The sequence below is a fragment of the Heterocephalus glaber genome, unplaced genomic scaffold, assembly GCF_053883595.1.
Source record: "Heterocephalus glaber isolate CG9 unplaced genomic scaffold, H.glaber_assembly_v1.0 deba00001429, whole genome shotgun sequence".
Lineage (NCBI taxonomy): Eukaryota > Metazoa > Chordata > Mammalia > Rodentia > Bathyergidae > Heterocephalus > Heterocephalus glaber.
In genome coordinates, this window is record NW_028258294.1 from 18,283,476 (window position 1) to 18,297,117 (window position 13,642).

General features: G+C 33.8%; 1 protein-coding gene and 1 pseudogene across 2 annotated transcripts in view; one reads left to right on the top strand and one right to left on the bottom strand.

Moving 5' to 3' along the window:
- The window catches only part of Birc2 (baculoviral IAP repeat containing 2), a 31,426-nt gene extending 25,406 nt beyond the window's left edge, over positions 1-6,020 (top strand). Inside the window, exons 7-9 of one of the 2 annotated variants that reach the window (XM_004870796.4) lie at positions 4,579-4,833; positions 5,082-5,123; positions 5,223-6,020. In XM_004870796.4, the coding sequence (XP_004870853.1) occupies positions 4,579-4,833; positions 5,082-5,123; positions 5,223-5,416 (491 nt within the window). In that variant the 3' untranslated portion in view covers positions 5,417-6,020. The remainder of the gene's footprint in view (positions 1-4,578; positions 4,834-5,081; positions 5,124-5,222) is intronic. The other variant, XM_087212334.1, reaches the window with a different exon arrangement.
- LOC110346941 (chromobox protein homolog 3 pseudogene) lies at positions 1,179-2,020 on the bottom strand (annotated as a pseudogene).
- Positions 6,021-13,642: the final 7,622 nt, after the last annotated feature.

Below are 13,642 nucleotides of genomic sequence, written 5' to 3' on the forward strand. Positions count from 1 at the left end.
AGCATAATCTCTTTTCTTGAGCTGTATTGCATTTCTTCTTTATATATAACATCTAAATTGTTCTTAAAAGCAAGATTTTAAAGTTGGATACAGATCTTATTTTTGCTTTTTAAGAAAATTATTTTAAATGACTTTTTTTTTTGGTACTAGGGATCAAACTCAGGACCTTGTGCTTGCAAGGCAGGTGGTGGAACCACTGAGCTAAATCCCCGGTCCTAAGTCATATATTTTTTTAAAATATAAAACTATTTATTGACCACTGCTCACCATTATTTACAATAAAGTAAACAATATACAGTAGGATAATATTCTGACTACTACAAAGCTCTTTTTCTGGCTTTTGCTGAAACGGTAACCCAAAAACTGAAGATTGAGCCTACATGTAAGGAACAATTTGGGGTCAAGAAAAACATGCAGGTCAATAATTTAGATTATAAATTTGTTCACTCATTTATTCAGCAGGTCCTAAATTGTGACCACCTCTAGTCACTCAGTAGGTTTCCATGAGCCAAGTCTTAGACATCCATGAATTCTGACTTTTTTTTTTTTTTTCTGACTTTAAATACAGATTTCAACTTGTTGTAAGGGAATGGGTCATGAGAAATCCTTAATGTTCCCTTAACAAGTCTTCCTTAGCTAATTCAAACAAACCAGGTTTTGACTAGTTACCATATTTGGGTGGGGAAGTTGTTGGTAGTGATACACAGTTTTTTTTTAGGAATTTTGCAAGCAAACTGCTTGCAAAATTTTTGTAACTAAACACACGGATATGTATTCTGATATGGCTGTTTTGAAAATACCCACTTTAAGCTGTCCAATTAACCACAGAATCATCTATTTAACTTGAAAGGTTATGGCTTCAGGAAAACTTTCAATTTAATTGTGATTTATTTCTTAGGTTGCTCAAAATGATAGCGTCTCAAACATGGGTTTATCACCCATAGTTTTTGTTTTGGTGAATGTTTAAAAAAACAAAAACATTTACATAAGTATTTTATTTATATACACACAAACAAAAAACTCAGAATGGTCCTTAAGCATGTGAGCTAAAAATGAGTTCTGTTTGAGTTTGATTATGGATAATTTTCCCAATATTTAGAAAAGCAGAGGAAATCTATCAAATGCTGTTTTCTGATAAAGGAAGCAACTACAGAAAGCTTTTTATTTGTTCAGAGTAACTAGTGCTATTGATGTGAAACAAACAAAACCCAGCAACTTCCCCAAATACTTTCACAACCAACATATTAAACTTGATTTTCATTAGAATGCTGGTTTTTTCACACTAGTGAATTAAACACCAAGACCCATATTTTATATATATAAATGATGTAAGTTGTTGAGTTTCATCTTCTGGACAAGAATGTAAGTTAGTTTCTCTTCATAAAAAGCAGTTACAATTTGAGGACATTTCATATTTGCCTCTTTTGCCATCACCAAATCAGCCACATTTTAATCTTTCCATTTCATGAGAAACATCAATTCTCCACTAACTGTCTGTGGCACCAATTATTCATTCAGGATCAAGACTTTTACCAAATCCTCTAGGTTTGTCAGCAGCATCTCTTTTCTTCTTTGATTTGCTATCATCAGATTCACTGTCAGAAAAAGATTTTCTTTTTGTACTGTGTTTTTCTTTACCAGCTTTTTGAGAATTAAGAAATGCTTCAATTAATTGTGGACAATCTAAATTTTCTTCAGGTTTCCATGTACTGTCAGCATCTGTAAATCCCTTCCACTTCAGAAAATACTCCACCTTCCCATTCACTACATGACGGTCCAGTACTTTTTCTACCACAAATTCTTTAGGCTCTGCTTCCTCAACTTTTTTACTTTTTCCATTTTGTTTCTTTCCCATTTTTTGCAATGTAGTTTTATTGGAGGCCATTTTGTATTGCAGACTTGCAGAGCTATTATTCACTGCCTAGGTGGGATGCTCGTGTCTCAGGTCCACAGGGTCTTGCCTGCGCTCCTGCAGCTGCACTCACATCTGACAAGAGGGGGCTGGGGCACTGCACAGGCTGGATAGATGACGCCCTTTAAGTCATATTTTTAATATGGTATTTCATTCAGTAATACTTCCTAAGTGATTCTTATACAAAAATAGAACTTATAAGATGGGCATGGTGGTTGGTGCACACCTGTAATCCTACCAGTCTGCAAGGCTGAGGCAGGGGAATTATAAATTTGAGGCCAGCCCAGGTAATCCTGTCTCCAAAAACAATAAATAAATAAAAAGGGTTTGTGTTGTAGTTCAGTTGTGGAGGCCATAGATCCAATTCTCCATACAAAAAGAAAAACAAAAAACAAAAGCAAAACAAAAACTTATGATGAATTCCTAGATCTCGATGAGAACCCCCCACCCAACCCCAAGGATAATAGGGAACTGATTTTGGTATTCATCTAGATTATATTGTCTCATTCTCCAAAACAAGTCTTTTGAGTAATCACTTATTCCTTCAACAAATACTTATGGAACACTGGAACACAAGCACCAGTGATAAATATTATTATATTATATTATATTATACAATATTATATTGTTAATTATTGTAATTTCTCTCCAGGAGCATATAGACTAGCTGGGAAGACTTAAGAGCCAGCAAAGAGGTATAGGTTGTGTATATAGTATGAATTGGGATATTAGGTTGGAAGTTAGTTTTGTTTTTAAGCTTATAAGTAAAGACAAAAAAAAATGTTTTTAAGACTACAATAATGTGTGGCCATGGAGCACAAAGGTTTAAGAACTTAATTTCTAGATTGAGACAGAGATGTTTATATTTAAATTCTGACTTCCATCAACTTCTAGATTGGCAGTTTATCCAACTAGACCTCAGCTTTTAAGTCTGTGAAATAGGGATAATAATAGTGCCAATCCTGTAGGGTTGCTGTAGGAATTAAATAAGATGTTGCAAGTAACTTTAACACAGTGCCTCATACATGAAAAACATTTTTTTCTGTTCAGTAGATGTTTTTGTTTTGCTTTGATGCTGGAATTATGCTATGTGCCTAAGCACGAGTTCTACCACTCACTCAGTCCTTCTATCAAATATATTATTTGGGAACAGGGACTAGAGATGACTTGGTGAAAGACTTAGTGAAAGGGCCTCAAAAAATGAAAAGATTAAGGATTGTTAAGCAGTAATGAAGCCCAGGTAAGGTTATTTGAAATCACTATAGTAAATCTAGTTATCTTAGATTTGTGACTTTCTCCTACTTTGTAGAGATCAGAAAATAGTCTTGATTTATGTGTTTTGGGTGGATTAATGGGGGAAAAACCCAAGTAAGGAATAGAAAAAAGAGTTAACCATGCTGAGAAGAGAATACTGTTGAAACACCTGACTGATACCTAGGTTAGAATGGGAGATAAACAAACCAAGACAGTGCTTGTGCTAATAGAATCAGGAATGGCATGGGGATCTTGGAAAGGTGAAGAACAAATTTGTTAGCAGTGATGCAAATTATTAGGGTAGAAGGGTAGGTTGTGGTCAGAGAAGGAAATTTCATAGTTTCAAGATGAATAAAGCAGTTTACGTCTAGAAAAATAAAGGGGAAGGAAACTGAACTTCTTTTTATAATTTATTTCTCATTAAACTTGTATATTGTAGTGGTGTAAATTAAACGTTTTTTGGAAAGTGTGAAAATAGGCAATTTTATAGTGGTTGGGGCACCAAAAAAAGGAACTTTGTTAATACCTGAAGAATTCATGTCCATATTCCATAAATGTAGTAAATTAACTATAGAATTTTAAGTGATTTGAGGTTAAAGGAAAAACTTTTGCTTTTAATAAGATCAAGCTTGATTTGATGTAATGATTTTTTTTTAAATTGGCATAAAACGATGATAGCTATGTGCCAGATGTTGTGCTAAATGCTTTATAACTACAAATATTTGATCCTCTAACTGAAGAACTACTGTTATTGTCTGTATTTTACAGTAGGAATCTGAGGCATATGGAGGGATGTTGGGGCACGTGGCTAGTAAGTGGCTCATCTTGCACAGGAGCCTGGGTCTGTCTTGACTTCACAGCTCAAGATCTGCATCACTGAAGTTCTGTGGGATGCTGAAAAGAACACCTGGCTTGGCAACTTATTCTGTGTCCTTGTATAAGTCACTAATTCTATTCTGACTCTTTTCTTCTCAATTTGAAAATGAGAGACAGTAATACTTGCCTTGTTTAATTACCAATATATTTATATCAAATGAAAATTAAATGCGAGTATTTATAAAAAAGAAAAGTGACAATGCAAATAGAAATTAGTATTAATTCCATGCTGAGAGGAATATAGGTGGGAAATTTTTATTATCCTCTTAAAATTTTCTGCGTATTTTCAACAGAGTAAAAGAAAAGCAGGGCTCTTTCTTAAAAATTATTGAAATAGACCTTGTATGTACTTTATATGTCTTGCTTTAATCTTCTGACAGTTTTCCAAATTACAGACATTAAAGTACAAACAAATCATTTTCTTAGTTTTCAAGCTCTAGTGCCTAAATTGTTTGTAGGTTGGTTGTTAGTGACTATATGAGTGTGTTGGAGGAGTTTAAAATCTAATGGACTTTCTTCTTTCTTTCAAAATGAAGATGACTTGTCGTTAATTCGGAAGAATAGAATGGCTCTCTTTCAACAGTTGACAAGTGTCCTTCCTGTCCTGGATAATCTTTTAAAGACCAATGTAATTAATAAACAGGAACATGATATTATTAAACAAAAAACACAAATACCTTTACAAGCAAGAGAACTGATTGATACCATTTTAGTTAAAGGAAATGCTGCAGCCAACATCTTCAAAAACTGCCTGAAAGAAATTGATTCTGCATTATATGAGAACTTATTTGGTGAGTTTATTGGGAAAATTATTTTAGAAATCCTTAGGATTATGTTCATCTCTCTGCTTGATAAGCAGAATAAATCCAATTAGTAAACTGTACTAATTCCACTTGTTCCAAAAAAGTGATGTCTCATTGTCTAAAATATAATAGTTCTTGATAATATACAGGTTGAATCTATATTATTCAGTAGATAGGTGAAAAACATAGCTTTGTATTTGGTAAAGTGATGTTTTTTATATGCTTTTTTTCCTCAGTGGAAAAGAATATGAAGTATATTCCAACAGAAGATGTTTCAGGTAAAGTAGAATTAAGACCAACACGACATATTAACCCTTATTTTTCTTAGGAGAAGTAAAGTGGAAACTGAATTTCACTAAAGTTCTTTTTGTTATTAGGCCTGTCATTGGAAGAACAGTTGAGGAGGTTGCAAGAAGAAAGAACCTGTAAAGTGTGTATGGACAAAGAAGTTTCTATTGTATTCATTCCTTGCGGTCATCTGGTAGTATGCCAGGAATGTGCCCCTTCTCTAAGAAAGTGCCCTATTTGCAGGGGTATAATTAAAGGTACAGTTCGTACATTTCTCTCATAAAACAAAATAGGTTAATATTGGCCTGTATAGAAAAGTCTTTGAACTATTATTGAACATTAGAAACCATTTGAAACAAAAAAAGAATTATTGGTTCTTCACCTGTTAACATTCATGTTCTAGTCTGCTTTGGTATTAATAACCTTGTTTCAAAAAAGATAGTATTATATATTTAATCTTAATGTTTAGTTGCAGGGGAAGGTTTATGTTTGATGGCCTAAATTAGTATGTATGTGTGATCATAGGAGTTAAACATAGTGTGCTTGTTTGGATCATTTTAGGAGTTATTATTAGATTTGGTATTAAAGCTTTGTGTACTAAAAGTGTAGTTTGAAAGTACAGTACTAGAAACCAGTAGCTCTAGAATTCGTCAGAGTTATGGTGCCAAATTATTTTTTGGTCCTTTTAACTTATGTTGTAAAATAAGTACTATCCTGTTACTGGTAAAGAAGATTTCCCCTAATTTGTGAGCAATGTCTTAGTAAAGTATGTTAAAAGGAATTGCATCATCAAAATGTGTTTTCTACCCTGATTTAGAAAAGCACTTTTCATATATTTTTATTGTACACAGTTGCTATTAATTAAAAAATTAAATTCATGAAACAAACTGGTTTTTAAAAATATGATTTATATGAATCCCCATTGTGGTTGCTTTATATAAGATAGACATATTGAATGAAAACTGAATCAGTTTCAAAATTTCTTAATAATAAAATTAGGTAAGTCCACATTAGGATTTGCAAAACAGTATAATTGCCCTTTTTGCATAGGTGGTGATGGAGTGAGGAAGGTGGGATACAGATAAGGTCCTCCTTCATGGGCAGAGTTACACTTGACCTTTCCCAGCTCCAGCTGTGGGATTGGCTTTTGGGGCCAGGTAGAAAAGGAGATTTAATATTAAAACTTGCCATTTATTTCTTCTCTTTTCACAAGTCTTTTAGATCTTTTTAAATAGAGAGTACACTGGGAAGGGTGAGTGAAAATTTCTGTCTTCCAATCTCTTCTGTTTGTTTTCCTCCTGATTTTCTGATATGTGTATGTAGTCTGAATGTATACACCTAGGTTCAAGACCTTATGTCAACAAGAGAAAATCATTCCCTTCCATTTTTGAGGGAATGTAAAGAAGCAACTTTTTAACTCCCCATAATTTAATATGGAATTCTTTTCTCCATGCTACCTAAGAAACCCTTAACTTGTTGACTACCATTCCATAAGTCAAAGGACAACTAACTGTTAGCTTTGAAGACAGAACTAAATTTTTTCTGGAAGTGTAACATTTCATGAATATCTCCTACATATTTACCACATTAGAAATGAAAAAGCTGAGCATAATGGCACATACCTGTAATTCTTCCACTTGGAGGCTGAGATGTGAGGATCACTGTGAGTTTAAGGCCTTCCTGAACTACAAAGTGAGACTCTCTTTAAAAAAAATTGGATTGTGGTTTTCTTGTGGTATGTTTATGTAGCTTTGGTGTCAGGGTAATTCTGGGCTCATAAAATGAGTTAGGAAGTGTTCCTTCTTAGTTGATTTTTTTTTTTAATTACCCTTGAGTACAGAATATAGGAGGTTCTGAGAAAATGTCTTCCTGATTTCCCTTCTCAATCTCAAAGTAACTTGGGGATGTAGCTCTGTGGTGACGCACCTGCCTGGTCCTGAGTTCGATCATCGGTTCAAAAGTCTAATAAAAGTTAAACAAGCAGTACAGGACAGTATGTCCCAAGAGAACTTTTATTACATCTCCTCCTCTCAGCTTTTTCTTTTTAAATCGTTCTGGAGATTGAATTCAGGGCCTCATGCATGCTAAATGTGTACTCTATCACTGAGCTACACATATCACAGCTTCTTGATGCAGCAGCAGCATGGTAAAAGTTTGCATAAAAGAAGTAGCACTTTAACTGGCTTTGAAATGTTTTAAAAAAGTGATTATGCAAAATATATTATTTATTGAACTTGGAAATGCCTCTGAGTAGTTCGGAAGTAGTTGGGAAGTGATAAATCTAAACACTTTTGGACAACAGGCCATCTTTTCCTGAGAAAAGGAAAGGGAAAGAAAAGGGTTAGAATGTAGGGGTGCATGTTGGTGGAAGATATAGGTGATGGTCCTGCTACAAGAAAAGACTAGGTGCTGAGTTCTTCCATCCACATTAAAAATCTAGAAGGCGGAGGATTTAGCTCAGTGGTTCCACCGCCTGCCTCACAAGCTCAAGGTCCTGAGTTCAGTCTCCGGTACCAAAAAAAAAAATCTTCTAGGACTTAATCTCAAGTCTCCAGCTCATTTTCCTCTCAAGAGTTGAGGTTTTCAGCTATTTATATACAATGATATCTGTTAAACTGTTCTCTCCTTTACTATAAACACAAAATCCGATCAAACAAAAGCAGAATAGATATAAAATTTATCAAATATTTGTATTTATCAAATGTTCCATTTTTTCTTTTTTCTTTTTTTTGGTACCAGGATCAAAGTCAGGACCTTGTGCTTGCCAGGCAGGCATGGCACCACTGAGCTAAATCCCTGGCCCTGCAAATGTTCCATTTTAAATAAGCATTATTTCTTTGGAACTTGTCAGTGTGCACCCACTTATACAATACATGAAACTATTAAGATAAGAGACTTTCTTTTGAAATGTTTTCAGAGGATATAATGAAAGACTATTTGCTATAAATATATTTAATGAAAATGTAGTTTGTGTATACCATATACTATTTCAAATATGGACTTGATTTTTTGCATAGAACAAAAATTTAGTTTTCCTATATATTAAAAGTGATTAAGCTATGGATTTGAAGTATATTTGCACACATAAAACTGACAAAGGATTTATGTTTGCTTTAATAGATGTGAAACTATAGTTCAACAAAAAAGAAAGCCCATTAGAGAAATGGGCACAACATGTGAATTGGCATTTCACAAGAGTATAGCCAAATGGCCAACAAGTATGTGAAAAGGTATTATCAGGGAAATGCAAAAATCAAACTGCAGTGGTAAACTACTACATACTTAAACAAAATGACTAAAATTCAGGACTAATAAATCAAGTGGCCGGGGATTTAGTTCAGTGGTTCTGCCACCTGCCTCGCAAGTGCAGGGTCCTGAGTTTGATCCCCAGTACCAAAAAACAAAACAAAAAAAAAATCAAGTGTTGGTGAGAGTATGGAACAAAAGACTCAGACTTCCATGTGCCTGCAAACTGAACTGCTTTTGAAAACTACTTAGCATTATCTGTGAAAGCTGCACACACACATAAACTCTTATGACCCAGCAATTGTAGGCCTAGGTATATATACAAAAAAATGCATGCAAATTTGTACCAAAGGCCATATGCAAGATACTAGCTCCCCCTGGCATTATTTGTAATAACCAAATACTGGAAAACCCCAAGTGTGCACTACATAAATTGATGTGATCATGGTGGAACTAAATCAATGAATATAACATTATGGATTAATCACAGAAATATTAAGTGAAAACTAGATGCAAAAGAAACATGGTTCTGCTACTTAATGTTCTAAAATAGGCAGTACTAATCTATGGTATTAGAAGGCAGGTGGTTTTACTTTTGGGGAGGTAGAGGGGAGTTACTGGGGAAGTTGGGGATTTCTGGAGTCCTGATGTTTTTTGACCTGGCTGGACATTAAAGAGGTTTGTTTACTTTGTAATAATTCATTTTGTTTACTTTAAAACTTTTTAATTGATGAGTATTTTATGTATTCATGGTATACAGCATGTTTTGATATATGTATATGTTGTGGAATCATCAAGTGACGCTACTTAATATTCATATTACCTCATACCATTTTTTGATGTGAGAAAACTTAAAATCTATTTTCTTAGCAGTTTTTAAGTATTCAGATTTCTTGCTTATTCTTATCTAAGTTAAATTTTGTATCCTTTGACCAACATTTCCCAATCTCCTCCGATCCACCACTGCCTATCCTTTCATAACTACTGTTCTACTTTCTGCTTCTGTGATTTCAGTTTTTTTAGATTTTACATGTGGCACCATGTGGTATTTGTCTTTCTGTACCTGGGTTATTTCACTTAAAAAGTCTTCCAGGTTTATGCTTGTTTCACAAATGATAGGATAAGTAATATTCCATTATGTTTATATAGCACTTTTTCTGTATTCATCTGCTCCTGGACATGTAGGTTGATGTGCATTTTGGCTATTGTGAATGATGCTTCAGTGAACGTGGAAATGCAAATCTCAACATATTGACTTCATTTCCTTCAAATACTATATTTACCCTGAAGTGATACTGCTAGATCATATGGTACTCTTTTTTTTTCCCCCCCCATTAACTTTATTGGTACATTTTAGGTATACAATACAGTTACATTCATCATTGGGATCTTGTACCATTACATGAGTATCTTGGTTCTTTTTTTTTTTCCCCCTTCCCTTGCCCTCCCTTCACGCCCTCCACCCTTCCCTATTTGCAAAGACCTTGTTTCCATTTTTTTCCTCTTCTCATATTCTTTCCTTTCCCTTTTTTCCCTTCCCCTACCCCTCCCAATTCCCCTGCTCTTTAGACCTTTTCTTCCTGTTACACAATATCAGTTATACAATTTTTAAATTACAATATTAAGATCTAGGAGACATTACCACAGATTTTACAGAATTTAAGAGGATATAGAAAGCATATTACAAAAATCTTTTTTGAAATAAATTTGACAACTTCTAAGAAGTAACTTTGGAAGACAGATTAATGTAACTAACTCTGGAGGAAATATAAAATCTGAATAGCACCTATTAAAGAAAGTATATTCCTAGCTTGAAAACCTACCTATGTGAAAACAGCAGGTTCATAAACATTTTAACTGATAAATTATATCAAACATTTAAAGCAGAAAAAAGAAGGAACACTTCTCCCCTCATTTTAGGAAATCAACATTGTGCTAATCCTAAAACTGGATAAAGATAATAGAAGAAAAAGTATGAACATAGATAGAAATTTGTTTAACAAGACAAACTCTTAGAAGTCAGATCTGGCAGGATGTAGAAAGTGGTTTTGTTATAGGGATGGCAGTGTTGGTTCAGCATTGGAAGATCCACCCCCAAAAGTCATCATTTTAACAGAGGAAAGGAGAAAGCCAGCCATATGATCCTGTCACTAGTTGGAGAAAGAGTATTGGACTAAATTCTACAGCTGTTCATGGTAAAAGCTATCAGGAGACTAGCAGTAGAACAGAACCTTCTCAACAGATCAAAGACATGTACTCCATACTTCCAACAAAAACTCCTTCTATGAATGGAGAAGATACAATGCTTTCCCCCCTAAAGTGGGGAACAAGGGCATATATGTCTACTCTTCATCTGTCCATTAGACTTTGAAACATAGGTCTAAACCCAAATAGTCTGGCAATAAAATGACACAACTAGGATAGGATTGGCATGGCAGAAGCAAAATCTTTATATGTAGATGAAATGACCATCTACAGAGAAAATACTAAAAAATCTCTAGGAGCCCCTAGAACTTGTACTTGAATTTAGCAGGATTAGAAAACACAAGGTATATATAAAAATTCAGGTCTTTGTATACTTGCTATAAATGAAGACCTGGATATTGAAATTTAAAAGTTATGTAGGAGTACAAAGGACTCAGAAAAGGCAAAAACAGTGTTGGAAGATGTTTAGCACCCAATTTTAAGACTTCTTCTAAAGCTACAGTAATCAAGGCAGTTGGTGTAAGGAAAGACATGTAGATCTTTGGAATAAAACAGAGAATCTAGAAATAGAACCACACATATGTGGTCCACTGAGTTTTGAAAGATTATTTAACATTAGCATTTTATAGAATATAAACTCGATTGAAGAGCCGAGGAAGAGATAGTGTCTTCATCAAATGGCACTAGAACACCTGGTATCCGTATATAAAAATATTAACCTCAACCCTTTTTTTCCATACATGAAAATAACTTATTGTTTTTCTGATTTTATTATTTTTCTGATTCTAGAATTGCACACTATTCCTTGTGCTATACTGCCTATTTATCATCTTTTTATGTCTACATTTTAATTGGGTTGTCTATTATTGAGCTCTAAGAATTCTTTATATATTCTGCTCATAGGTTATATGCATTGTAAATATGGTCTGTTTAAGGACTACTTTTCATTTTAATGATGTCATTTAAAGTTCTAAATTTTGATGGAATCTCATCAATTTTTTTTCTTTTATACATCATGGTTTTTGTATCCTAGGTAGTTCTTGCCTACCCTGAATTCATAATTATTTTCCCTTATAATTTCTTCTTAAAGTTTTATACTTTTAGGCTTTCTCATTTAGGTTCATAGATCCCTTCAAGTTATGATCATATGGTACTCTTAATTTTTAATTTTTTGAGGAACCTGTCTACTGTTACAGTCATATTAATTTACACTCCCACTAACAGTGTACAAAGGTTCCCAGCCTTGGCAAAACGTTCTCTTTGATAATTACTGTCCTAACATGTAAGATTGTATGTCATTCTGGTTTTAATTTGTATTTCTCTGATTAGTTATGCTGAACTTTTTTCATATACGTGTTGGCCATTTATGTTTTCTTTAGAAAAAACATTTACTTAGGTATTTTGTTCAGTTTTAAGGAGCTGTTTGTTTTCCTACTATTGAGTTGCTTGAGTTCTTATGTATTTTGGATATAACTCCTTATGACATGTAAAATCTGGAAATTTCTCATACTAAGGTACAGTATTAAGTTTTTTGAAATCTTTATTTTTTGATGTAGGCCTTTATCGCTGTAAACTTCCCACTAAGAACTGCTTTTTAGTATGTTTTAGTTTTCACCTGAGAGTTTTGTTTTGTATTGTAGTTCAGGCTGGCCTTGAACTCACTATATAGCCCAAGCTGGCCTTGAATTTGCAGAGATCCTCCTGCCTTACGCCTCCTGAGTGATGGGGATTTAAAGGTGTGCACCAGCTGTTTTGAGATATTAAAACAATTTTAGTTTCTTCTTTGACCCATCCTTCTTTGACTCATTGTTCAGGTGCCTGTTTAACTTCCACTTTATTTGTGAATTTCTCAAAATTCTTCTGTTATTGATATCTAGTTTCATACCACCATGGTCAAAAGAGATATTTGGTATAATTTCAGTCTTCTTAATTTGTTGAGACTTGTTTTTGTGACTTAATATACAATCTATCATGGATTTCTTTATGTGCTCTTGAAAAGAAAAGTATAATTCTGCTTTGGATGGAATGTTCTGTATGTCTGTTAGATCCATTTGGTCTAACATGTATTTCATACCCTATATTTTCTTATTGATTATCTGTCTAGATGACTGTTGACAGTATGATATTGAACTTTCCTACCATTACTGTATTACAGCATATATTTAGTTGCTCCTCTGGTGGGTACATATATAATTGTTATATATCCTTGATGAATTCACCCCTCCATTATATACAGTAATGGCCTTGTTTCTTTTTACAGTTTTTAACTCAGTCTGTTTGACCTGTGTATAAATGTTTCCATTTGAATGCAATTTTTCCCCATCCCTTTATTTTCAAACTGTGTCTCTTTACTGGTATAGTCTCTTGTAGGTAGCATGAAGTTAGGTTTTGTTCTTTTAATTCAGTCAGTGTTGTGATTGGAGATGTTAATTTATATTTAAAATAAGTTCAGCATCCCAGATTTGAAAATCTGAAGTCTGAAATTCTCCAAAATCTGAAATTTCCTGAGTCCTTATGTGACACCACAAGTGGGAAATACCATACCTGACCACATGTGACATGTTGCAGTCAAAACACAGGCACATTAAAAATATTCTATAAAATTACCAACAGGCTATGTGTACAAGGTGTGTAAGAAACAGATGAATTTCTTGTTTATACTTGTATTCCATCCCCAGGATACTGCATTACGTAAAATACAAATGTTCCAAAATGTGAAATCCGAACCACTTTTGTTCTCAAGCATTTCAGACAAGCCTGTATTGATAAGGAATTTTGTTGTTTGTAGATCTTTGTTTCTTCATGTCTTCCTGTGGCCCTTTGTGATTAGATGATTTTCTTTAGTAGTATGGTTTCTTTTTTTCTTTTGTGGATCTACCGCTAGCTTTTGCTTTGTGGTTACCATGAGGCTTACTTATCATTTTATAGTTACAACTGGATATATTAAGCTGATAGCTTTCATGAAATAACATATCAACACCTGCTCCATTTGTCTTTGATATCCATTTGTCTTTGATATCCATTTGTTTTATATCTCCCTTAACAAATTAGTGTGGTT